This window comes from Aptenodytes patagonicus, chromosome 7 (assembly GCF_965638725.1).
Source record: "Aptenodytes patagonicus chromosome 7, bAptPat1.pri.cur, whole genome shotgun sequence".
Lineage (NCBI taxonomy): Eukaryota > Metazoa > Chordata > Aves > Sphenisciformes > Spheniscidae > Aptenodytes > Aptenodytes patagonicus.
This window is the reverse complement of record NC_134955.1, coordinates 32,387,730-32,414,799: the sequence shown is the minus strand read 5'-3', so window position 1 is coordinate 32,414,799 and position 27,070 is coordinate 32,387,730. Positions and strand designations below refer to the sequence as shown.

The window sequence follows — 27,070 nt, the reverse complement described above, 5'->3', positions numbered from 1 at the left end:
ACGCTCTTCTGTTTCATTTGGCATGGGGCTGCCCACTCAAATTTGTACTAGTTTCAGGTATAGATGCATCGTCTTGTACCTCAGCCAAAATTACCAAGTCTAACACGTTGCCAATGGCTCCTGCTAAAAATCACTAATAGAGACTCACAGCACAATGGTGTTTTAGCATCACCAAAGATTTGCTGCTGCTCCCCCGGGAGAGGCCCGCTTTCCTAGTGATTTAAGATGTCTTTATAAAGTGACATGCCCTTATATAAGAACCCTTTATATTAGTGGAACTCCTTCTATGATAGACCCACAAATGTGTTTCTGTTTTGAATTGTTAAAAGATGAAACAGAATCTTGACAAATAACTTTCAAGCCATAATGCATGTAAAGAGGCAGTATTTCTCATGCCTGCATCACTAATAATAACTGAGATGATAATTAACATTAGAATATTTTTAATTATTTATTTTGCTTGTGTACTTCCTGAAGGCTTCTCAATATAAGAAAAAACAGACAAGGCAATAACATGTTTTTGTCTACAGTCAGCAGCTGTGAATCTAACTTCAAATCCATGTCCAAATTCACTTTAAATCTGAGGCACTAAAATTCAGTTTATGGTTGGGACTCATCTCTGCTTGTCAGTTTTATATGTCATCGTCTCACAGTGCTGCAAAACAAATTCCAACACAGGACCCGTGCAGAACACAGCCAAATGACCGAGATTCTTGTGACAGGAGAAATGTGCAAGATCCTGAGTTCATTTTGAGCATCACAGTGTAGCACAATGGTTTGATAACATTTTGACAGTAGAATGACACAACTATCAACAGATGCACTGTTCTGCCACAGGACAAAATCTGCTGGGCTTAGAGACAAACTGTAAAATCCAGCCCTGCTGTCAGGGCATGGGGCTCTCCTTTACCTGGATTTCTTGTATAGTGTCTTCCTCTTTAGTGTCCGGTTTTTTCTCTATTCCCTCTCCACGCAGCAAGGCTTCCAGAGTTGTACTTTCTGATGTGAACCCATCTTTTTTCAGAGGCAGATCAACTTCTGAAAAACAAAACACACTGAGTGTATGTGTCTCCCCCAGACAACTAACAAGCAGAAAGCCAGAGATGACAAGCAGAAGACTGACAGACTTGCAAGCTTGTTTCTATCTTGAAGGAGAGTTCTTCAAGTTCTTCTTTTAACCACTAAGGATCCCCATATAGGACTCATTTCTATCTTACTGAAAACCTGGTATCTTTTCAATTGCTGTGTTTGCTTACAAGAAAAAAAGGCTGGACATATTTTATTAGGAGGAAAAAATGGGGAAAAAATCCTTCTCCTTTATGTAAACTCCATATGCTTCAAATAAAGAAGAAAACCATGGCTTTCTAAGATACTGAAATAACAAATATGAAGATCTGATCTCCTGAAGTAGAATAGTTTGATGCAATTCAGCATCTGGCACAGTTTACACAGCACAGCTACACGTAGCATTCTCCTACACCAGTGTATGTATGTCCCACACGTGGCGAAGCAGAAAGCTAGTGTGTGGGGACAATGCTGAGAACTTAAACTGAAAAAACAAAGGGATGTGCCTTGAATTTTCATTTAATATTGACTAGATAAAATCTTCAGTTTGTTTTAAATGGGCCTACACCAATAAAGAAACACCAGTCAGCACAGCTATGAGTGCAGAATCCAGCCCATAAAACAGGATGACCCCCAGCCACTGCAGGAGGAGCCAAAGGCTGACTCGGGGGCAGGCCTGGGGCACGGTACTCCAAGAGACAGCGCAGGTTTATGAGGAAGTTTGATGCAACTTACCATACAAGAGAAGGAGCAGAACCTTCCCCTTCTGAATGCTGCCACTAGATTATGAGGCTGTGCAGCAGACAGGCAAATAGAGCATGTTCATTTTAGCAAGATGTTAAAATACACCTAGGGAAAAATTCCTTTTCCTTGCAGATCCTGGCCCCTAACCCACTCGTGCAGGGGTTCATTCAGAGCAACCCTACAGCAGGGAGACATCCTGAACATCTCTTTACCTGACAATGCCAAGGTGTGGATTTCTCAAGTACTCCCTCCCTTCTAAAATGAATTCCTTCCTCTAGGCCAACAGATTTATAAAGTAATAATATACAGGACCGACACTCACAATCAGCATCTGGTGTCCTTAGTTCATAGCTCTGTCCACTTCTCATCTTTTAGGACTGTGTTGTGTTCCCCAGTCTGCCTGAAGCTCCCTGCCTTTCTATCACCATGAGTTGTAGGGCAGAAATTCATGTGTTTATAAAGCCCCAAATCACTCCTGCAATCCAAATAATGAATGAACACTTCCACCTGGGACAGTAAAGTATAATCTGTTTCTCGGGGGCAATTGCGTCCTAGGAATATGTTTGTTCTGTATATGAAAAACTCTAAGCCAGCAAATGATTCAGGGTCCCTGACCAGTGCTTCCACAACACGCTTGCTCAAGTCTTCTGAAGTGAGAGAGCATTGCTCAGCCAATAACCACAGAAAATCCAGCAAAAATTCCAGCAAAAGCTATTCTATTCATGGAGGGAAAGGCTGACTACAAACCATGCAGAAAACCCAAACCACTGGGATTTTCAAAGGAAACTCCCAGGACAACCCACACAATGGGATGGGGTCAACAGTGAATTGATCCCCCTTCTCATCACAAGGAGGTCTATTCAGTCAGGCCTCTGTTTTTGGCATTAAGCTCTGCACGCACACCCATTATGCCACCTTCCCCAACTTCTCCCTTACTTGAGCTATAAAAAAAGACAGAGAAGTCAACAGAGAATCATACAGATTGAATTTCCCTGTATGAACTTCTAGTACCTCCCTCTGGATGCTAAATCCAGACATTTCAATAGAAAGAAGGGATTTTAGATTTGATTTATGTGCAAATCCCAATACTTGAATCTAAAGTCACTAAGAAACCTCCATAATCATCTCTGGCTGTGGGCTTGGCTTGGTTTCAAAGTCCTGTGCTTAGGTGCAAAAGGGCATTTGCTTTGTATTTAGAACCTTGTGGGACTGCAAAACCCAAGGGGTCATCATACATTCAGCAAGAGAAGAAGCTTCAAGCAAGCTCAAGGGCATCGGAAACAAACATGTCTTCACTGTGACAAGCTATGCCTGTCTCTGGATACCGATACACTCAGAAAACGAATGCATTAGAAAAAGGGAATGAGCAAGGAAGTGGTGAGGGATAAGTAAAACGTATATGAAAGTAAAACTACTTTATCATGGTTTAACCCCAGCCAGCAACTAAGCACCACACAGCCACTTGCTCAGCCCCCCCCCAGCAGGATGCAGGAGAGAATCAGAAGGGTAAAAGTGAGAAAACTCGTGGGTTGAGGTAAAGACAGTTTAATAGGTAAAGCAAAAGCCACACACGCAAGCAAAGCAAAACAAGGAATTCATTCACTACTTCCCATCGGCAGGCAGGTGTTCAGTCATCCCCAGGAAAGCAGGGCTCCATCACGCATAACAGTTACTTGGGAAGACAAATGCCATCACTCCAAACGTCCCCCCCTTCCTTCTTTTTCCCCCAGCTTTATATGCTGAGCATGACATCATATGGTGTGGAATATCCCTTTGGTCAGTTGGGGTCAGCTGTCCCGGCTGTGTCCCCTCCCAACTTCTTGTGCACCCCCAGCCTGCTCGCTGGTGGGGTGGTGTGAGAGGCAGAAAAGGCCTTGACTCTGTGTAAGCACTGCTCAGCAGTAACTAACACATCCCTGTGTTATCAACACTGTTTCCAGCACAAATCCAAAACATAGCCTCATACTAGCTTCTATGAAGAAAATTAACTCTACCCCAGCCAAAACCAGCACGTACTTCCTGTTTGTTCCAGAGATATTGAACATTAAGTCAGAGGGAAAGGTAGGCTTTAAGGTCAAAAACCAGTAGCTGCCTTTAAGTGGCATGTTTGTTTTGCGTGGTGCTGCTACTTCCCACCAGCAACACTCCAGGAGACTTTTCATCCAAAACTCTCAGAGCATTTTTTACTTATTAAATTTAACATTCCACTGACAAGGTGGTGTGAGGTAATACTTTTATTCCCAGTTTACTGATGGGGAGATTGAGTCACCAAGAAGTTAAGTTAGCAAGCAGGAAACCCGGCAAAAAGAAACTCAGGGCAGCTGCCTCCCATCTGCCCACTAAGCTTGCTGCTATTCAACTCCTTCATTTTCTTCTCCACTGGTAGCTTCTAGGAGTCCATTTTCATTCCTAAGTAGCTCTAGAAAGTGGGAAATGGCAGACACTATCTTACTGGAATGTAAATATTACAGCATAAAAACCTACAAAGGTCCAAAGACAACCTCTTAGTAATGAATTCAATCTTTGTAATTAATTCAGTCCTTCCTGGAAGATGGCTAATCTGTAAGGATACAGTAATGAAGACAGGATATTACGTTCCAAACCACTTCTTGAATTCTCAGAGACAAAAGTCTCCAAAAATCTAAATGATGGTTCAGTTAACTTAGAGAAATAGTTAAACACTACTAGGGATCATTAAATTCATTTCACTAAATCCCTAATTTTCTCTTTCGTATTTACTCTCCAGGATTTTCCCACAAAAGCTAGAAGAGTATATTTTTCTCTTATGCCTGTACCCTAAAGAAAACTGAGAAGCCAGCTCAATGCCTGAAATGTAGTTTTCATGTGAAAGATCAAGGCTTCCCCCAGACCACGGGAACTGCTGTACAGAAGCAAAGCGGGGTCCGTTCCACCCACTGTCCTGCTTATGAAGGCACCAGCCAATGCCAGAAGCTTCAAACAAGGCCAGACAGAGTCTTCTAGGCTTGAGAAATTAAGCCGTGGCCCCACACTTGCCTCTGTTTGCTTTGATATTTGTTGTGCTATGCTATGCAGTCACATCAGATGCTCCAGAAGAAGGTATGAGTGTCTGTCAGGAGACAAATGCAAAAATAATCTACCCTAATACTACATTTCATCCTGATCTCTAACAGGTCAGTCCTGAGGGATAAATGCAGTATCACTTCCAGTTATCCTAAATCTGGCTCTTCTGGAAATGCACAGAATAGCTCAGCCCTTTCTGAATTTTGATATACTTTTGCCCTCGATGTTTTCCCACCTGAGTGAGTTCAACAGTTAAACTATGGTTTGAAAGAAGGAGTGCTTCACTTTATTGCTTACCCCCTTGTTCTTGCTATGAGACGGGGAAAATAGAAGTTCCTGACTGAACTCTTTTGTAATTTCTTTTTATTCCTCTCCTTTTGAGGATAAAGAGTCACAATCTTTTCTATTACTCTGCTGTGGGAAGCTTCCCATATGGCTTTGTCCCGTCAGACTTCTCTGAACTTCCTCTTATTCTTCAATAATCTTCCCAAGATGGACCAATACTGCACCTGATATTTTCAGATGAAGCCACATCCTCCATTTAAACAAATGCATTACAATATCTTTATGTTACCCCTCAGGCAGTGTCCTGCAGTGTCCAAGCTGCATACTAAGCAGAATTAGGAACCTTGTAACAGGGACAAGAACTTCCCATAAGTAATACTTTCAACACACAGGTGACAAATTAAAACATTCATCCTGCCGCCCATTCACCAAGCACATTCAGATCTCCCCAAGGAGGCCCGCACAGACCTCCCTGGCCACGATGGCTCTAAATAACTTTGTACTATGTGCAAATTTTTGTAGTTTACAAGGTACTCGCTCTCTCCAGCTCGTTCATTACTATATTACACAACACTGGACCAAACACCAAACCTCAATGCACCAGCCGTTAACCTTTTTCTATAATGAAGGTTCTTTCTTTCATTTTGTTCTTTGTTTCATCTTTTGTTCTAAAAGTTTTGATCCAAGACAATGCCTTGTTTCTCTTTGGAGGTCTATTACATACCAAAGGTCTTCAGAAAGTCTAAGTAAATTACCATCCCCCTTATCTATTAGTGCGTTACATATCATGTAAAGAATTTTAAGAAAGTAGTGAGATGTGCTTTTCCTTGGTTTAAAAAAAAAAGTCAGTTAGAACCTCCTATATCATAATTTCCCAGGTGTTTTACTGCTTATACCTAATTACTGTTTCAATCAATTTCTCAAATGTTCATGTAGAATTTATGAGTCTTTAAATCCTTGAATCACATCCAAATCCTTTTTAAATATAGGTAATAACATTTGCTACCCACTAATTGTTCTAAATTCTTTCTATTGTAGCTCCTAGTTTGTATCACAAGCTCTTCTTCAGACATTGCAATTTCAGAGAACATAACCTTTATTACAAGTAATAACTACTAGTAAAAGCACTATAACTAAAAGCTTACTCTTTTATATAAAAATTTTAAGAAGGTTTGTAGATAAATTTCCTTTTGATTAGTATTGCAAATGCAATAGCACCTGGTTAGTGTAGAAGATTCATGAAATAGTCAGAACCATACAAAATGGAAGTGTCAAATCAACAAAAATCATCAATGAAAAATAAAAAGTTACGTAAGAATTCTTCCTGTTTTAATAACCCACAGTATTATTGGTGTCACAGGTAAATATTGTGCATATATTATAATTCAAATATGTGTGTGTGCATATAATTAAAATTTATGTTTCTTAACTTGGCAGAGTCCCTTTCATAGTGATTAAATTAACGTGGTTATTTCTGCTTACCAGCTCAGTGCAGCAACCTCTCTATTTATCAAGGTCCTCAGACTGCGGTGGTAGAATCTGAACGAGCACCCATGCCAGCGTCATTCCTATATCTGTTTTCTATTGAACTACTGCCTCCAAAAAGCACATTTTCACAAATCCTACAAAATGGTGGGCTTTTTCAACTTCTGATTCACCAAAATAGCTGCAAATTCCTCTCCTTAAATATGCTACATTTGGTTTACAATGCATTGGGAGCTAAGCAACTTTTCTGTGTCTCTTTGAAACATAAATTAAAAACAACCATCCCTTTTTCTATACAGTGCAATGTATTTGTTTTACAATGGATCATTTCCATCTCCACAGTAGCAGCTGCCACCCAAGCCATCATCTCTGTGCACTCGTAAGCAGCTCCATTTCCAGTTCTAATTGGGAACAGAGATACTTATTGGGTGAGTTCCAGCATGATCCATCACGCCAGAGACAGCTACTATGCAAACCAAAGCAATCCGGCTTCCAAAAACCCTCTTAGACAAACACTGACTTTGCACACAAATTCTTGCGTTTTTGTTTCTTGGTGCTGTTTTTTTGGAACACAAAAAGTGCCAGAGGAAACTATATATTAAGAGTCCATGAAGTGCTGTTTAAGATGGATAAATCCAAGGATATTACCTTAACAACCACTACCTCTTTAAAATCATATAGGTGGTCTAAAAAGCCACCTAATTCACAGCAAACAGAACTACTGCTGAGCGAATGCAGCCACTAAGCTCATTAAGAGGATGTGGCAGGATGTGTCTGAAAGTGCAGTGCAGTGGCTCAGCAAGCAATTAAATCCCATGACAGTTTAAAATGAATCTATCAGTGTCACAAGAGTGTGAAGCCTCAGCATCTCTGCTGTTCCCACCCCCAGCGTTTTATTTATGATGGCGTATTGGGAACATGGGAAGTCAAAAAGATTATAATGAAATATGCCATATAAAAACCAGATTAAGGCTGCTCTTCTTTGGGGAAATATGCAGAGAGAGAAGCTGTCTGTTAGCTGTCGAGTTTGCAAAAGATACCATCTTTTGGGATGGTGCTCTCTGCCAGCAGACAGAGTGCCCCAGGGGAAACGGTGGTGAAAAACCCAGACAAGCAGCATCCATCCATCCATCATACGCTCATCTCCACATCTCCAAGGCACAAATATAGCGTTAGAGTGCAAAGGGTGGGGGCAGGGGGGATGGAATCCCTTAAGAAAGAAAGAGGAGACAATGCCCTACGTGAATAGCTGGATTTTGTAGCTTTTCTGTGCGCGCACAACCAGACTCTCCTTAGCTTGTTTGCTTGCTTGCTTGTTATGTTCATGGCCAGTACAGTGATTTGTTACTGTCCTTGGAATGGGTGCGTTCACAGCAGTGACCAGAACCAGGTATACTAAAGGCAGGGCTCTGCAAGCTTTTGTCATAAGCATGCCTCTGCCAGCACAGCGCAGCACGGATCTTCACTTCTCCTGCAGATCTGGAGCTTCAAAACCCTTCTGTCACTGCACCGTCTCCTGCTATCCCAGGGGAAGATGCTCACGTTATTGCTGTTATGCTTTAATCCTGACCTTCCATGGTCCCTGCTATCCCAGCCTGTTCTCCCAATACTACTGCAATTCAGCACCCATCTGTAGCAAACTTGTCAGTGCCAGTTCTACACTTACAATCCTCTCCAACCCTGGCCCACAGGACCTCCTGCCAGCCCAGCCCTGGGCCTCCCCTGAGACTAGACTACTGATAACATAGACACTCACAATGAGTCTGTAAAGCCAAACAAATGCCCCTAGAGACTAGTAAACATCAAATTAACTTTATTTTTAATCCAAGCCAGACGCAATAAAGTCATGGCTGTACTGGAGACTGTAAGGCTACTCCAGTAACTCTTTGTCTCCCCCACCAATTCCACCCTCAAACCTCATGTATATTATTGCACTCTCACGGTAAACAGGGCCATGGTGAGAACAAGAATCCAGTCAAAGAGAATGATAAATCAGTTTTAGAAGCAAGACCACTTGAAAACAAGAGAGTATTTGCTTCCTCAGAAACAAATCATTTTGTGTGGAAAGAATAGTTCGGAGGACTACCTGCCATTAAGTGAAAACTCCTATTCAGGCTGGAGCCATGGGATCCTATAAAGCTCCAAAATGAATCTTAGTAAACACTTGTTGCAAATTTTAGGCACTACTGACGTTTGCTCTAGGGAGCACTGGGAGACTGGAAAATCCAAATGTCTCCCTAGCACCTCTTCCTGCAAAGCTGGTAGTCTCATGGTAAGGTTGGGGGGAGCAGGGGGCAGGGGAAGAAAGTGAAGAGATGGAAGAACGCAGAGGAAGCTCTGATATGGGGGGACTGTATACTTTCACTCTTCAGCCTGAGTGTAAACTGCAGAAAAATCAGAGGACAACTTTGAATTTTAAGACCAGGATCCAATGGAAAGCTTCTATCAGCCCCTAGCTAAAATATGTCCCAGGAGGCTACAACACAACAGGAGGGAGAAATAAGGCTGCAGAAAATAGCAGAGGCCCTCAAACATAAGGTTAAGCATTGTTTAGTTTAACCCATCATCAAAATGTGGACTTTACAAGCAGCTGTATTTCTTTGGCAGACTAGAATGCCTCTATAAAATCTCTCAATAAAAAAAAACAGCCCTCCTGTCGGTTGTCTCTTGGAAGTTCTTTACAGATTTATTTCTCAGCACAGATATAAAGCATTGTCACATATAATATACTGTACCTGCTTCTCAAAGACTGCCAAATTGCAATATCAGGCTAAATGCTGGATCAGGTAACTACCCTCAGGGCTCAAATCATAAAGGAATAGCTCCATTCAATAACATTATTCTAGCACTTATCGTGTTCTGGTCACTCTTGCATTTGCCTTCTAGCTGGGCTCACGCTGTACCAGGACTTTCGCAGCATCAGGCAACACTAGCCAATATCGAGGGACAGAGGCTGGGTAACTGCTACAATTCAGAGAAAATTCCTGAGTACAAAGTCTATTCCTTTGGGCTTCGCATCACCCTAACAGGGCTTCTGGCCTGTTCAGAATAAGAGAGTAACTTGGCCTACCTATCTGCAAGTGGTCATATAGATACACTCACACAGATGGATGGGCTTTTTGACCCATCAGAAAAAACAGAATCTGATTATTGTCCTGTAACAGGACAGCTATCAGCAAACACCAGTCACCCCCCCACCACACAGCTGGGCCAGTCACCCCCACACTGCACACTCTGCAAATGGTAACAGGGAGTGGACCTCCACTGCAATCAACCGTACTATTTCCATATGTGACAGCACTGAATAAAACCACTCATACTGAATGCAAACTCATACATAAACCATGCGTAAAACCAGCCATGCTGTAACCTTGCTGCAAATTCTGTGAGATTCCGCACAGTTTCTCCTCTTCCTTATCGAGGACAGTGGAGGGGATACCTTTAGTAACAGATAAATCTCTGTAATGCAGTTATCTCTCAACTGCAGTGCACAAGCATCCCAATTAATTCAGTCCGGGCCTAGCAGAGCCGGCACTAAGCCAGGGCTGATAAACCTGCCAAAGCCAATCTGAGTCTTGCAATGATTCTTGGGAGCCTGCTCTACGCTTTCTCATGCTCTGGACTGAGGGGGGTTATTTGCTTGAGTGCAGTGCTCAGCTCTGGCTGGCTCTACATGCCCACATGATGCGGCAACTCCATTAATGAGGTCCTTCTAAAACTCAAAGCACTGGGGAGCCGGCAGAGACACCCAGTCAGCTCTAAAGGCACCAGCAAGGATGCAGCAGGGCTTATTAGCACCGCTCGGCCAGATTACAGGTGTCCCGGTCCTGATCCTGCATCTGTCTGCAAAGCTTCCACTTGCGGGAAGACAGTGCTCTGCAACCCAGGCAGGTCTGGGAGCAGGAGAGTCACATTCGCATGGCACGGTGTCTGAAGAAGTCAGCCACGCCAAGCAGAGCTTGTTTAGCATCCCTGGCTCAGTAAATACCAAACCTGCATAAACCACTGAAGAACAGAAAAGCCACAGCAAAGTGGCAATGATTTTAGGATGGGATAGGGAACAATCATCCTCGACACAGCCCTTGGCATCGCTGCTGTCTCACCATGTGATCGTGGGCCAAACTCTAACAAAGGTACCCTCTGCTTTTCCATCATCTGTCAAATGGAGATAGTCTTCATCTATCCTCTGGGGTTTGGTAGGGCTTGTTTAATATTCATAGGCATTCAGGCATTCAAATAAAATGCACCAAAAATGCAAGGTGTTCTTACAGGTTCTTGCAAAGCCAGGTTTAAACACATTTTTTTCCAGCCAAGAAAAACACTGAAAAAGCAAGACTATTTCCACAGATACCAGATTTCAGCGGCCAATTCACAAATTCCAGGGAATGAGGATAATATTTACTCATACGGTAAGATGCATCTGTCAGATGAAGCTATATAATTGAAAAATGTTATAAGAAGGAAGGCTTGTAATAGAAAAATGGCATGAGATGCTAGTAGGTATCCTTTCAGAAATGGGAAAGAACAAAGCAAATCATCTACTGAGATGCTCAGATCTCTTGCCACAAAAAGGCAAGAAATTCCAAGAGGCCTATAAAGCGTTTAGACAAAAAGGTGAACTCTAGAATTAATAACAGAATGGTAAACAGGAAGATTAATGGCACCAGAGAAAATGCAGATGGTGAAGCCCAGCCTGCAGGCTCAGCAAGACTCTGAATAGGGAGGGGGAAAAAGGCAAGGTGTAAACAAGGTGACCTTCAAAGCCACGGGAATGCCTGCCAACAGGCCAGCCAGAGGGCATCCCGAGACACTGATGTGCCATCTGGGGTAGGCTGTCTCATGACAACATGAACAAGATTTGTCTTTTTCAAAATTCGCAGGGAGGCAAAATGGGTAGCAGCAGAAAATATGACCATTCATTCAAAAGGGGAACAATTAAATGCACAGGCTGAAAAAGGATGCTATCTATTTTGTAAAGAAAATGCGAAAGAATTCCCTGAATATCCCCACTCAGAAAGGTCTTGTGCCCACTTGTAAAGCCTGTGCACAAAAGGTGTGGGGGAGGAGAAACTGGTTTTCACTAAACAACTGTTTTCCTTGAGGGTTTATGCTTTAGGTTTAGGGTAAAAAAAAAACCCACACAAAAAAACTCAGCAGAAACTGCAAAGGAGCCCTTTAAACCCATGACGGTATAAATTTTCCCCATCTTGGCATAAGTCTATTCACTCCAGATGGCACATTTGGGTTGAAAGCAGGTAAAGATTCCTCAGACACATCTCTGTGTCCAATATCTGCTTTTACAGAGTTCCCTTGCTCCATCTCAGTGCTTAGTTGGGCCTTGAATCTCCTAATAAGCTTTGTGTATGCCTAGGAGATCTCAGTTCCTTGCCTATGGTAAAAGTGAGAGAGAGAAATCTCCTACCACAGTTCTGCAGGGGAGCCTGGCTCTTTCAGACCTGATGCTTAGATCACTGAGGTCAACCAGGAAAATTAAAAAGTAAATGCAATCACGCATTTTTTAAATACGTCAATCAAACACCACAGTGGGGCAGTGCTACGGGGAACAATGCTATCTCTAAATAAGCCTTCTACAAAATAAGCCAAACATGTTCTGCTGTGATATCCAGAGGCAAGAATTTTAGGGGAAAACAGAATAAGCAACCACATTACAGCTCACCATGGAAAAAAGCAGACCCTAGCTGTGGGAGTCCAGCAGATAGTGAATTCACACACCTCTTTTCCTTCCAGCCAGGCTCAACGTACATCAAATCTGAATATTTCAGGCAAAACTGGCCCATCTGAGTTCAGTGCTGAAATCAGTCAATTCAGTACTAAGTGTACAAGCAGACATATCTGAATGTTTTTTATTCTGATGGGCTGCATACCAACTGCAACGAAGATACTGGCATGACCTCCAGTTTCACAGTAGAAACCCAGGTGCTGGATGAACTCCGGCAGCTTGTGCAAAGCCTGTGCAGCCCCAGTGCTGTTGCATCAAGCAGGCTTGACTCAAGCGAGCTTGCGATTGCTGACAGGAGCTGCCATCACAGCTCTGGACATCAGTACATACCTTTCTCCAGAAAACCCCATCATGTGGCTCTGTTGATTGCTTTTTGAATAGAACAGGAATGGAGAGATGAAGTACACACCTGAAAACACTAAAGTGGCATTGAGGAAGGAATCTGGAAGAACAAGGGGGAAAAACAGCAAGATGGAGGAAAGCTATTATATTCCTTCTCTTTGCCTACTGCAGCTAAACTATGGCAGGCTTGTTCTGAAAACTGCCAGAGAAAAGTCTGAAAAATGGAAGCTCTGGGCCTTGAATTATGCCTTTTCAATATTTCTGTCCTTTCCTCTCTCTGCTAACAGAGAAATGCTGTAAACTCCTAGATCCTGAAAATATACATTCTGGGCCCTTTCCGCAACTTACAAAACACAGTGAAAATAGATGATAATGGGGAAGAGGGAGAGATAGCCATGCAAGGGGAAAACAAAGTGAAATAGAGAACAGTTGCTCTTCTGTCCTTTCCCCCTGCTCAGCTTTCATTTCCCTTTGTTCATCTAACGTTGAGCCAAACTAAGCCAAAGGAGCTGCCGTGCTGGGCTACAAGATTGATGGCTGCAGGCAGACTCCACAGTGAAGAGACGGATGACTGGTCATTTCCCCCGATGCACTGAGAAACATCCATCCTTGCAGCCATGCTGAGCCCATTCGTGCTCCTTTTGAAAAGAGAGATAAACACGGGCAGCTGGAGGCACCTGAGTGTCCTTCTCCCTCAGAAGGACACAGTTATACTCCTCTGGGTTCCTTGAGAAGGTTGCTCTGTCCATCCCTGAACATCTGGCTGTGGGATTTGCTAACTCTCTCCCTCCCCCAGCAATCATCCATCTATTAGAGCACAGTGCAGGTCGGAAGAAAACGGTGAAGAGAATGGTGTGACAACCTCATCAATCTACAGCTACACGCCTGGCTATTTAGTTTTCTTTACGCTATTCCTAAATGGGGGGGGAGAATTGCTACTGGTATGAAAGAGTGAATTGTGGAAATGGCAATGTGGATTAGAGTAAGTCCTTATGACTATTAAAATGTTGTGCATGTACTAAAGCAGTAGGGAACTAATTAAGATTCAGGATTGAAAGGCAAAACAAAAAAGTTGGATGCACTCTGGTTCCATCTGTAGCACTTGCTGAGAGTTCAGATGTACTTGGGGCATCATCTTTAGCAGAGAGGTTAATTTTTTTTTATTTTGTCCATTCAGATATTAACAGAAAGCTCCCTGGAAGAATATACTGTAAGTATATTTATAGTGCCAACCCTGGTATAGCAGCTTCAGAGGCACAAAGCACTTAATCCTGACTCCTTTCTATTTAGTTAATAGTGTCTTTGTTTGCTGATACTGTCCTGGTCTATAGCATTGCTCACAAATACAGCCTCTGTGTTTCCAGTTCTCCTGCCGTGCTGCTACCTCACTTAGGCAATGAGCATTACATGGCAGATGTACCCATAGCATCATTTACAAATACAGCATCACTCCAGAAATTCCTGTAACTATGAACCTCAGTTTGTCAGAGTAGCACATACCTGTAACTGTGTCATTCACAGACATTGCACCAAGGAAATCATGAGAAGATAAAAGCATTCAGCATCTCTCAAAAACACAAAGAAATGAGTCACTTGCTCAAAGTGTTTAAATGTAGTTTTAGCACTTTAACTGTCTGAGCCAGCTTTGAAAATTTGTCTTTTATTCCCATCATGCAATGCTGTTTATTTTAGGCCAACAACAAAAGGATTTTCACTACAGCTCTGTAGGACATGCATAGGATATTAATCATGACCATATGTGTTCCTAAGACCAACCCCATACTTCCCGAGGGCAATCACATGCATTCAGCAGTGGATCATTTCCATCAAGAGGAGTAAAGTTTCCATCCTTTCTCCTACATCAAGAACCATAGCTTTAGCTGAGGGAAATTGCTGCTCGCTGTATTCTTTAATGGAATTGTACCTACCTACAACAGCTAAGGTCCTGGCCCTAAATTATCTTGTTTGTTTAAGGGGAGCCATGCTCCAAGCGCAACCTAAGTGAGATCTCTGGTCTGGAAGACATTGCACAGAAAAGCCATATCCTTCTATTCCATTCTTAATTCCCCTCCAAACGTACATTGCATGGGCCCTCCTTCCCCCAAGAAGTCCATTATTGGGAATGGATGCCATGGCAAACACCAATGGTGTCAGAATCCTGAAGCATAAAATACCTGTAATAAACTATTAAGCAATTAAGTGCAAAATGCAGGGAATATTGAAATGAATTGTAATCTAGTAAAAACATACATACATCTCTCAGGTACAAGATACTCCAGAGAATGGGAATGACAGACTGAAGACTTCCCCCAGGATGGTGGTGGGAGGTGCAGGGATGTGGGAGGGGAAGCTATCACACTCTCCATTCTACTCTCAGCAAATCTGTAAAGTTTGGCTTGTAAGATTTCAAACTGGACTTTATATTAACATTTATTGCTCATTCCTTTATATTATGCACCAGAAAAATATCACCTGCTATAAATTTTATATTTCAGACTACAAAACAATTTCATTTGCTATGTGTCAGGAGAACAATAAAATTGAATAAAAGCTTTTTAAAAATCATATTTTGAATGTAATGATATTCCATAATCTCTTTGCTATTTTTTGTTAACATTTTCTTCTATAAAATAGTGCACAGGTGTTACTATACAATTGATCTAGTAGCCCAGTGACTTTATTGGGCTCTATCTTGCAGGATGCTGAGTACCAAACCTGCAAGTCTGGTCCAACCCGGTACTTTACATGTGGATTTAATTTTAAGCATGTGACAAGTCCCATTAATTACAAAAAGATCATTCATGTTCTTAAAGCCCAAGCTCAGGTGCTTTCCTTGTCTGGGGTTAGACAGCTTGGCATCTTACAAGACTAAGCTCTGGGGACTTGATCCTATAAACCTTTTTTCATGCGATTACCAGAGAACTCCCAGGACTACTCACATGAACATACAAAATAGATGCAGCGAATTAGATAAAAGATAGATACCCATTTCCTAGGATCTTGTGTCCAGTACTTGCATCTAAACTATTCTTTTGCTTTGCAAAAAGCCTTTTGCCAATGCAGCTTATTCTTTTTCGGGCATCGGTACCAGCTATACTAAGAAAAGTGCCAGGAGGTTTGCCAGCAAAGCTGTTCAGGTTCAGCTCTAGCTGCAATACTCCTACAGGGCAGACGGCTTCCCAGCCGCCCCTCCCCTTTGCTGGAGAGCTGATGATTTGTGCCTTGGGGGAAACGAATCTGCTGGGTTCCAGTATTTCCCCAGGTACCACCCCCTGGCACTTCCCCATGGGTTCCCATACCCTTTCCTCCTGACAAGCCTTGAGGGAACTGCTTGGGCAACCTGCTCCTAGGCCCTCCACACCTACTCGGGGAGCACTGAAACACTCTTTCAAAGCCACCTTTTCCCTAAGAAGAGAATCTCATCCTCAGCTCACCTGCACTCTCCGCTTTTTAAGGTTAAATCTGTTTATTTCAGAAATAAGTCATCCTGATGGTTACTTACAAACATCGATGTTAACTTCATAGTAAGGGGATAAATCCCACAGCATTTTACCTCTCCAGTAGGAATAATATGTCTCCTAGAGACATGGCATTCACAGTCAGGTCTTGGCAGCTTAAGAGGCACATGCTGAAAAACCTCTTCCCAAAGACGCGTCCTAGCAGCCAGATGTAGGTCAAACACACAGTAGCCAAGAAAAGCAAAAAAGTGAAACAATGGGCTGGATAACGCAGAAAGGGTGGCGGCACCACAAGTATGCTCCCTCTCAAGCAGCCCAGGTATTTCAAGCCGATGCCATCTCAGCTGCCTGAGCCCTCCAAGCTTTCCTCACGTCCTGCAGATCGAGCCCCAAGAGATGACCTGCAGTCACACTGTAGAGGCTCTGAGGAGTTCATTAGCACAACCCATTCCTTCAATTTAATGGCCTACTTGTAGTGACCAAATAATTTTTTGAAACGGCCTGGCTCCCAAGTCACCATAACTCCATTTTCACAAATATACTAAATACAGCTGAGACTACACACCAGTGGAAAAATCACCTCTAAGTGGCTGCACTGCTTCTGAAATGACAACAGCCTCGTATCTGTGGGTCACTGCACATGCAGCCTACTTTCCCATTCTCAGGGATGAGACCCGGAGAACTCAGACAGATAAAGATTTAACAGTTTCCAAAATTGCCTTACCTTGTTCAGTTGCTACTTCTGCCTTAGCCTGATGACTAGAGCCAGAGGGATCTGGCTTCAACAGGCTTTTGATCAAAACCCGGAGAGGTTCCAAAGCCTGGTGGCTTCTTCATGCAGCTTTCTCCTAATTATGCAAACTGGCTCAGCCACACAAGAACTGGGAGTAATCCCAGGTGATTCATACAAGCACTGGTAAAACTGTGCATCTAAAATACTTGTAGTGACCTGTTCCAGATCCCACAAATGAAAGAGAAACTATTTACACAAAGTTAATCCTGTAAATTCTAGCAGCATGACTGCAGAGTTAAGCAGCAGAAACAATGTTTTTGTTTTCTTGACTGCACTATTTATAGAATATTATTTGCTTTTCTAGAAATGATTGTGTTTTAATTCCATACCTGCAAAATCATGAAATCCCATTTGGGGGAAAATACATATTCACTCACATCCTTGAACCTACTGCACTGAATTAGTCTAAGAATTTGCAGCTTCTCACATGTAAGAGTACCCAGCAAGAACAGTGCATGATTTGAAGGAGAAGTTATCACAGCCCCGGCTGCCATGACATACAGAAGGCCAGCTCACCTACGCCCAAAAAGAAGCAAGAAGAGTTACACTGTGCAAAACTTGAGGTATCTTTCTAACACTTACACTGCACAGCCAGCTTTGCGAAAACTGGCTCAACAATTCACCTATGGTGAGTCTCTTTATTTGTATATATGGGTGTGTAAGAAATAACTTGTTTTTCATCACCATCCTGGTACACATAAGCCCAGGTTTTGCACCAGAGCTGGTACACTTTCATACCAGTTTTGCAAGCCTTCATGCTGATGGTCAAAACATTTCATACTGGCACTTTAAAGGCTTGGCAAGTGGCACACCTTATTCATACATTCCCTTAAATAAAAATGTCTCCCCTACCCCTCCCAAACTCTCTAAAAAGATTTATTAACTATCTGTTAGGCACTTCTCTGAGATAGACAAATTAGATCAATGTTTTAGCACCTCCATTTTACACACTGAGAAGCTGAGAGAAAAAGAGATACTCCATTGTCCCTGCTGCTGTGTAGTCCTGTACAGGGTACAGGCGATGCAAGTATGTGATAGTGGAGCAGGACATTAAATGCAGAAGTTGGCACCTCTACTGCAGACTGGCAATGGGACAAAGATATTTCACTGCAGGACTTCTACATCATGATTCAGCGTCAGTGAATACATGCAGAACGGGACAGGTTCTCTGGCATTCTTAGTGCCACGTAAGAAAAGGAAAGCAAACTTTATCTGGCCAGAGATTTGGACCAGCAAAGGTCCCCATTGTAGGAAGAATTTAAAGGTGGTGGATGAGATGGAATAGCGTCTGGTTAAATACACGTGTAAAAGGAGGAAGCTGATTCACAAGGAGGTCCCACGCTGAGGAGTTTTCTCTTGGTGACAGAAAGTCACTTTTTCTAACCCAAGTCATAGCTGGATGTGTAAGTGCCACAGAGCAGCAGCTCTTGCCTGGGGTGCCATGTCCTGCTGTGAACAATCTGAAGGCAAGATTAGTGGAGAATTGGAACCTACTGTTTTGATTCAGTAGCATTAATGGATTCATCTGTAAGCTGCAGGCTTAGCTGATGAGTAAACACCTACTTAAATTTAGGCCAATACTTAGGTTCTTTGCTGGATAAGAAGCCCAAAAGAGAAGGCCCAGCAGAAAGCAGTATCTATTTTGGTATAAATAAAAGCTAGAGCTGGTAAAAAATTAATTTTTCCCCCATTCGCATGAGAGGTTCCCAATTTGCTAAAGAAATGATAGGAAAAAAACAGATCAAGTGTTTAGGGACTCCTACAGCCATGATGAATGTTTCCTTTTTCCTACACATTGAAATTTCCAATCTAGCGCTAAAAAAAAAAATCCAAACCAAAAAACCAACACCTTCCAGCATTCCTGCTCCCAGATTTGGATTCACAATATAAAGCTTCATTTTATTCCAAAGTGCTACAGAAATGTGACAGATAAAGGTACACGGTAGACCAACCTCAGGATTCAGCATGGCCAGCATGCAGATGTGCACTGTAACAGATCAAATGAGAACTGAAAATTATGCACCCTCCTTGTCACAAAGAGTTAAGTATTTTTTTGTTTTCTTCTACATGAGGTGCCAAAAATAAAGATTGATGTGAATGGGTGAAAATGAGATCTGCTCTAGATCAACCAGAAACTACAGGATCCATGTGGAATCGCTCAGTAAAATTCTTTGACATGGGTCATGCAGCTTCTTCAAATATGAAGCTCATCATCTTCCACACTCTGTGATGTTGAGTTATTTGACATTTGACCTAATATTTGCCTAACACTTGGCCTAAATACACTGCAGGACTGTTGCTTTGGCACCACCTACCAAAATCAAATCCTGTTCCTAACAAATAATAATTTAAAAATAGGCTATGCCTGCCACAGAAGAAAATCTGTTAAAAAGTTGACTCATGGAGTAGGCTCAATCCCTCTCCCACCCTAGTTTTACACCCACAGAGCTCCATTCATTTCTGCAGAGGTAACTCCTGACTTACTTCAGTTTATGCAAACCAGAGTCAGGCCCTGCCCTTGCAAAAAACACACTATTCACTGCTCCCTCTGCTGGCCTCGCAGCCCCAGCGGCTTGTGCAGATGCCCGAGTACAGCAGCAGACATATGCAGAGCCCATTTCCAATCCTACCACAACTAAACACCTGGCAAGTGGAATCAGGCATGTGAAAAGAAAAAAAAAATTTAAAAACCCATCCTAAAATCAGTGATATTTTAAAGTACTAAAGAATATATTATAAAAAATGAGGAGAGTTATTTTAAAAGCCAAAGTACTTAAGAATGCCGAAGTACTTGAATAAAAAGCAGATTTTAAAAAACATTTTAATTTCAAGATTTTGGAGGGAAGACAGCAAAAGTCACAGAAGTTGATAACAGGCTATTAAACTCCATCTTACATGAGGAATCTAGACCAAGTCATCAGAGAACAAAAGTTGCTCCTGTCTGCTGGCTGTCATGTCATATTGGCCCCAGATTTAGGTTTCATGACAGCACATGTTTATAAAAACCATGAACAATTAAAAAAACTAAAATCAGCTCTACACAAAAGTATCTTCGGTAAATTCACATCTGCGGAAACCTGTCAGAAGTCTGAACAATTGATACATTGATATTATAGCCCCCTTCAGGAATATGGTATCCAATTCATCTGAATTATACAGAAGTACTCTTATTTGGCACCAGAATTATTCTGCCAGTTTTGATCCTAAGACAGTCTTAATGGATCTTAAAGAGGAGCCATAGGCAGGTTTTATAATATAACAGGAACCTCGCCTTTAATCACAGAGAAGTTTCCATATATGTTAAATAGGAGTAAAACTTTTTGTTAAGAAAAAAATGTGCCTTTCCTTACAGTGTTCATAGCGAAACAACACTGCTGTCTTGTAGTACTGAACAAGAACCAACATGTGATTGTGTAGAAATTGTTGAAATCAAAAGTGAAACTGGCCAATATTAATTGGCCTATCTGAGAAAAATGATAAAAGGAAATTCTTGTGAAATTAGTGTTTTGAATTATTTTTAGGCTCTAATATCTTTGGGTGACACTAGACATAGCAACCAGGGAAAGAAAAAAGAATATGGAACTCAGGAGAACTGAGCTCTTTCTGTGTTCTCGGGTTCAATTTCCAGCTCTACCACAAACCTCCGGTTAAACCTTCATACAAGTAGTTTATTATCTTTGTCACTCATTTCTCCATTTTGGAATCAAAGTACTGCCTTTACTGTATTTTGTATATTCGGACTGTAAGATCTGCTATAGTATACCACTATAGCAGAGAGTATAACAAGCCTTCACAACAGTCCCCAGGATGGTGGTCTAACAGGCTCCTTGAGTCTCTAGATGCTATCATATAAGTGATACTAATGCTAATTCTGTCCTTTGCTTTTTAATTTCACCTTATCTTTATCTTGGTGAAGTGCCCCGTCCTAAACGGCGCTGACCTCCACAGACATGCTGAGCATCTACCACAAGAGTTGGGGGCACTCATCGCTTCCCAGGAGAAACACAGTACCTTGTACAATCAGACACAGTCTCTACAAGGTAAATTGAGATGGTTGAAAGAGATAATAGCTTACCTGTAAGGATTCTGTTCATTCATCCACAAGCACACTCACATAGGTATATCCTACATGTCAGATTAAAAACAGATCACACATTGTTTAAGTGGCATCTAAAAATCTGTTATGAGTACTTGCTTCAAACAATTCTACCATGGTTCATCATAGCAAATGAAAAATACTTCTGTTTACTTCTACCTCTTCAACAGCTGGTAAAAAAAAAAGCCATTTCTGTGGTTCAGCTGAACACTAGACTGCCCAGAGATAAGTAACAGGACAGACGCTAGCACGGGACACCAGCTCATTCTCACCAGAATAGCAGCACACAGAAACTCTACTCCACACCCTCCAAGTGGGTGGGAAGGCTGCCCGCTGTGAGACCTCACTGTTGGCTTTCAGTCCAAAACTAAAGGACAGCAGTGAATTGAGACAAAAGCTTTCCAGTCATAGTCTTTACACTTACATAGCACGTGAAATGAAAGCTCTGTGTGTATGTATGTACGTATCTATATTTAGCCATCTTGTAAAACTGAAGTAGGACACTACCAATTTAAATTCCACCAGAGTTTTTGGCCATATGCACCCTATCTGTTCTCATCTGCACAGCTGCAAAGCTTGGGTAATACCTGACTGTCAGCAGGGTTTACTGTAGGTAATACCACTTCCACAATATTGATACCTGACCCAACACAGAATCATGATACCACCCAGTACCACAAAACCACTAAGTATATAGGACAAGGAGCAATTAAGATTTCAAGAGGCCTTGGGTGTAATCAGGGATCTCTCTTCCATTTCTAACCCTCATCTTTCAAGCTGCTCTGATATTACTGAGGGCCAGAACCCTCAGTAATAGCAACCCCTGCTTGCCTTCGTGGCACCTGCAGTTCAAGGTTGTGGTAGGAAAGTTGGAAATTCTCCTTCTTCTCCCTTTCCTCTGAAGAACAGGCTACCCAGCCCAGCCCAACCCTCTCCCTCACACGTTCCCAGACTCACAGACCTCCCATGCACAGAGGCTCTGCTCTGCTCTTCCTCCTTTACTGGGCAGGAGAACAGCCAGCTGATGAGTGAGTGTGGAAGCACGAGCTGCTTCCAGCCCTCCCACTGCTCCACGCTGAAGTGCCATGCAAATACCACTGCCCAGTTCTGCAGAGAATCAGGTTTGCCCATACTTGGCTGAACAGAAGTCTAGTTTCATGAATATTATGAGAGCATCAACATCTAATAACTTTAGCACTCTGTACCTAGAAAATCACAGTATTAGCAACATGTCAATATATTGCCCATGACTGGGGATTTGTTTCAAATCCATACCACTGTTCATAGGAGTCTTGACTGCTACACTATAATGACTCATGTAACAGCTCATACGCATTACAGCGATGAAAACTTGGCTGCACTTGAGCCATAATGCTTGGTTCTGATGATATGAATGTACCACTGAAAGATGAAGACCAGCCCATGTGAAAGTAAATGTCAGGAATACTTAGTGTAATTCCTAAAGGTCTGGTAATAATATTGAGTGTATTGTCACTGAAGCAGTTATCATAAGTAAGTTTTGGCAATACTTTATTTCTACTGCGTATCAATTGGATAGGCTACTGGATGGGATGGAGGATGCTTAGAAATAGTATTAACATGAACATTGCTAGACCCTTGATCAAACAACTTTACTAGGGCAACCCATGCACATAACTCTGAGTGCAGTGGCAGAGGAAAATAAACATCTAAAGGCTGCATCAGCAACACCTATTCCAGTGTTCTGATCTTTACAACTTTGGCTGTAACTATTCTTAAAACCAAACACTTCCACTTGAAACCAAATAAAAGCAACAGACCAGGACAATAAAAGCACCATGTTCTATTAAGAAGCAAGCAGCAACTGACCCCAAGAAAAACATTTTTAGTGCACTTGCATTTTACAAAAAACAGGAGACTGTTGGAGCATGATTATTTTCTTCATTAGGTTTTGGTATTACCAGATATGAACCTCTCACTCACTGAGCTGAGCCATGCACTACCTAAACCTGCAAGGTACCAACACTGCACAAGTAGGTTGTAACTATAAATACTATATTATTACTAAATGATTTATTATCCCATTGGACTGCTAGCAAGACAATAGTTTGACTCTACTTACTGACCAGCTGTTGAATTGGTTTACTGACCAAAACAAAAATCCGAGGTCTATGTACCTCCCGAGTTATGTAGAAGTCTTGAACTTCTGGATATGACTTATTGCTATAATGAGCCATTCCAAAAGCCCAGATGCAGTCCAAGCAAGTATTCACACGCCCTGATGCTGATCCCATTGACTGCTGGATTGACAGCTTTTGGAGCTAAGATCCCCTTCTGTGTTTGTTACAGTGGCAGTCTTACTAGAAGTACTTCTAAACAGTTAACAAATGTAAAAAATAATAAAACTAAGGTTTAGCCCTAATCTGATGTTGTAGAATTCCATTGCTTGCATATGTTATATAACGTATAACCGATTCAACAGCCTCATATATAAAAATTGGCTACTTGCATATTAACCCAGCACAACCACTCTCTAGCTGCTGAGAACAGCTCTAAGCCATGGCTAGGATGTCCAAGCCCTAGGTGGAGTGAAACTATGGAACATTTAGATTAGATTTCTTCCAAATTTATTTTAGATGTCCTACAGTTGTCATCTCTGTGCTTCTTGAGGGATCTTAAATTGCCACATCTTCGCCCCACACAGTCATCTAATGTTTAACTGAGGAATAAAGAGGTCAGCATTAGGCTTTACCACAGTGTCCCGCTACAAAACGTACGGTATTTCTGCTGTTCATGTTGAAAATAAATTACATTATCTTTTTCTCAAACTGTCAAAAAGCTACCTTTAAATGGAGATCCAATGTTTTCCATAGGTTTTATACTTTTAAATCAGAGAAGGGAAAAATCCCATTTTTGACTAGTGAGTCTATCCTGGATATGCACAGATGGAGTGAAATTATTTTGTGGTGTAACTGATAAGGGAAGTTAATCACTAGATAGAAATTGGTTGGAAAATAGATTTAAATGGAAGAGCAATATAACTTGCCTTATTTGGCTGCCACTGGCAATGCAACAAAAGTAGCACTCCTGAGATGCAGAAGAGATGTTTATAGTAGGGAAAACAACACAGAGACAGACATGCGGAGGTCTCTTTATCTGATAACTTTGTGGTAATTGCCTTTCATGCCCTGTGGCATGTAGGATGCACTAATTTGGCATTCAGTGAGTACAGCAAAGAAACATAATGCAAACAAAGAAGAGTCAAACTCTTACACTACTGCTTTACCTTACTAAATTACCAAGGCACAGCAGTGTTTGCATCATCACAAAGTCTGAGGTAGACATTTCTATGGGCCAACATCACCCTCTTCCTAGAGTCCAGGCTCATTTCCATCAGAGTAACCTGACTGATTTCACCAATTCTTTCTGATCGGCTCTGCTGTGAGGTCTGGTTCTATTTGCTGGCTGAGATTTTGCCCTTGGTTTGAACCCCAGCTGAGTGGTTACAGGCATTTCTTCCTCTTGCCGAACTGCCTGCTGACATCTCCTGTATTGAAGGTAGGGAACCTTCAAAAACTGTTTCTACCAAAACAACATGAATTTTGCCTCTGATTTTACTGGATTTAGAACTGTCTCTATCGCCCCTTCCTCTCTCTTCACCAACTACTGCATAGAAGCAAAGTCATCAGTATTGCTGAGCATAGCTCAGTTCCCAGACACCTTCTTCTGTTAAACAGGCTTTTTAAATATTCTTAATTTACATTTGGGGGTTTTCTCCTGTACTTTTTATATTGGCAGTGTCTCGCCTCTTAAAAACCACATACAGCTGTGAGTACGTGTGTTCCCTCTTTCTCATAATAGCTGACCCCAAAGACAGCAAGCCTTTATTACTAACTGCAGGGAAGAATGCGCAACACTACGCTCTACCTGACACAGCTGTAGCTTCTCCGCATCTGCTTTACAGTCACTCATTCAGCATCCAGACTCATCACGTCACATAGTTTAATTGTGGGGGAAGAGTACCAAGGACAAGAAGAATGAAAAAAGAATGGACTAAAGTACACATACAGGCATACACACATATACAAATGTGGCATATGCTCAATAATTTTTATTATTTGTTGTTTATAATCTGGTCACACCCTTGGTACCCAGCCCCATTATGAAAAATCTTATCAGTGTACTGTTCCACGCACACAGCGGTCTTTTTCACAAAGATTAGGCAGCAGATGCCAGAGTGAGATTTTGTATTAATAACACACTGAGGCAATAATTAGTAATACATTGATCCTTTACATCCTTATGAATTTGCTAATAGAGGCCAGGATTCACCCCTATGGAAGGTAAATTCAGCTCCCATTGCATTCAATACAAGTTGTACACATTTCTGTAAGGGATGAGTTGAGTGCAGAGGGTTTGGTGATTATTGTTACAGCAAATCAAGTAAGATGTAACAGATGCAAAGAGAAATGGTTGGAGAGGGGCAAAGATAAAGTCCAAGGTCTAAATGCCAGGTTTGCATGTATGCCAGCTGCTCTGCAGCACAGGAGAGAGAGAGAGAGGCAAACAAATACTTACCAGGTTTAATTTCCAGCAGCTTCAGCCTGGAATCCTCAGGGGGATGCAAACGCCTCTTTTTGCGCCAGCAACGTGCTGGATATGTGTACAGCTGACCTGGGGCCAGGCCTGAAGATTAAAAGCAAAAAATAAACATAATCATATTTCAGTTTGTAAACCACAAGCATTGTCTCTAGCATCTTTGTTCTTGCCCTTCCAGCATCTCCTTGTTGGAGGGTTCAATTCTGCAAATCGTGAGGCAGAACTACGCACGCAAGGCATCCAGTGCTCCTGAGGCTCCTCAGCACCTCTTGGGATCAGGTCTACAGAGAATCAAGGTCTCACTTATACACTTCACTCAGCTCACTGAAACCAGAGCTGCACATAAATAATTTGTGATTTCTTCAGGGTAAATAGAATTTCAGACTCTCCTGGGTCACAGGGGTGATGCCTCCTCCACGGGCAGAGAAGGCCCCTTGGGAGAGAAGAGATGAAGTTCTGACACGCAAATCATAAGGCCCTGATGCACAGAGCAGCTCAGGAAATTTGTGTCTTCCGAGTGGGAGCAAACCAAGATCCATGAGGTCTGGCTATCTGGATGTATTTTTGCTTAAATTCTGGACTTTTGTTTGAAGACAGATTCTTCATTCTGGTTATTACCTCCTCATGCCAACATCCTGAAGGAGGGAGGAGATACAGCAGTAATGTTTATATTACTGCATGCTTCATTGAATCACATTTGGCATTGCTGGCTTCTGAGCTGCCCTGGCTCTCCTGACAGACACCCTTTAGCCAACATTCAAGCTATGCTTTGCTTTCTTGTATTCAGAACACAGCAGGGCTTCGTGAATGCATCGCTACTAGGGGCACAGAAGCACACTGCCAAGTGCTTCAAAGTATCCTCAACTGCCCCAGATACTCATGACACACAGAAATACCCAGCAAGATACAGAAAAGTTGGAAGAATGTCATTCTCTCCCCTGCTTCCCCTGCCCTCTCCATCCACCAATTCTGCTTTGGCTCTTCTGTCCTTCTGCTGTTGCTGTTAGTCTTGAAGGGGCTACAGGGCACGACTGCAATTCCAGACTCATTGCCCTTAGAAAACAGGTAAGACCACATAAAAGAGAGGACAGGAGTATGTTACCATATCTGAAACTGTACCAACAGTGAACAGCTGGACGACATCAAGGCGATGCCAGTAAAGCAGAACAGCTCAAGGGCAGCAGGATGGCCCAAGAGTTCTCAGCCATCCCTTCTGAAGCAGCCAGGAAAGTGTACCAGCTTGGGAACAAAACTGACTCACTGAACCAAATGAGGATAATGAAAAAACCAATATCCTGTTACTTGGGGGGGAAAAAAAAAGATACAACAAAATTATCCACCTCAAGAGAATGGGCTAATCAAATTCTGCAAGTGAAGCCTACGCTCCTGGTTTGAAATATGTCAATTGTTGGGAATGCCAGTTCAGACCCCAGCACTTTCCA

General features: G+C 42.1%; 1 protein-coding gene across 8 annotated transcripts in view; it reads right to left on the bottom strand.

The window, feature by feature from the left end:
* The window catches only part of DPF3 (double PHD fingers 3), a 166,544-nt gene that overhangs the window by 63,469 nt on the left and 76,005 nt on the right, over positions 1 to 27,070 (bottom strand). For all 8 annotated transcript variants that reach the window (XR_012995899.1, XR_012995898.1, XR_012995900.1 and 5 more), the window contains exons 3-4: positions 25,608 to 25,715; positions 911 to 1,038 (exon numbers count right to left, since the gene is read on the bottom strand). Coding sequence is in view for 4 of the 8 variants with exons in the window: in XM_076344743.1 (XP_076200858.1) it covers positions 911 to 1,038; positions 25,608 to 25,715 (236 nt within the window). In the remaining 4 variants the exon portion in view is untranslated. The remainder of the gene's footprint in view (positions 1 to 910; positions 1,039 to 25,607; positions 25,716 to 27,070) is intronic.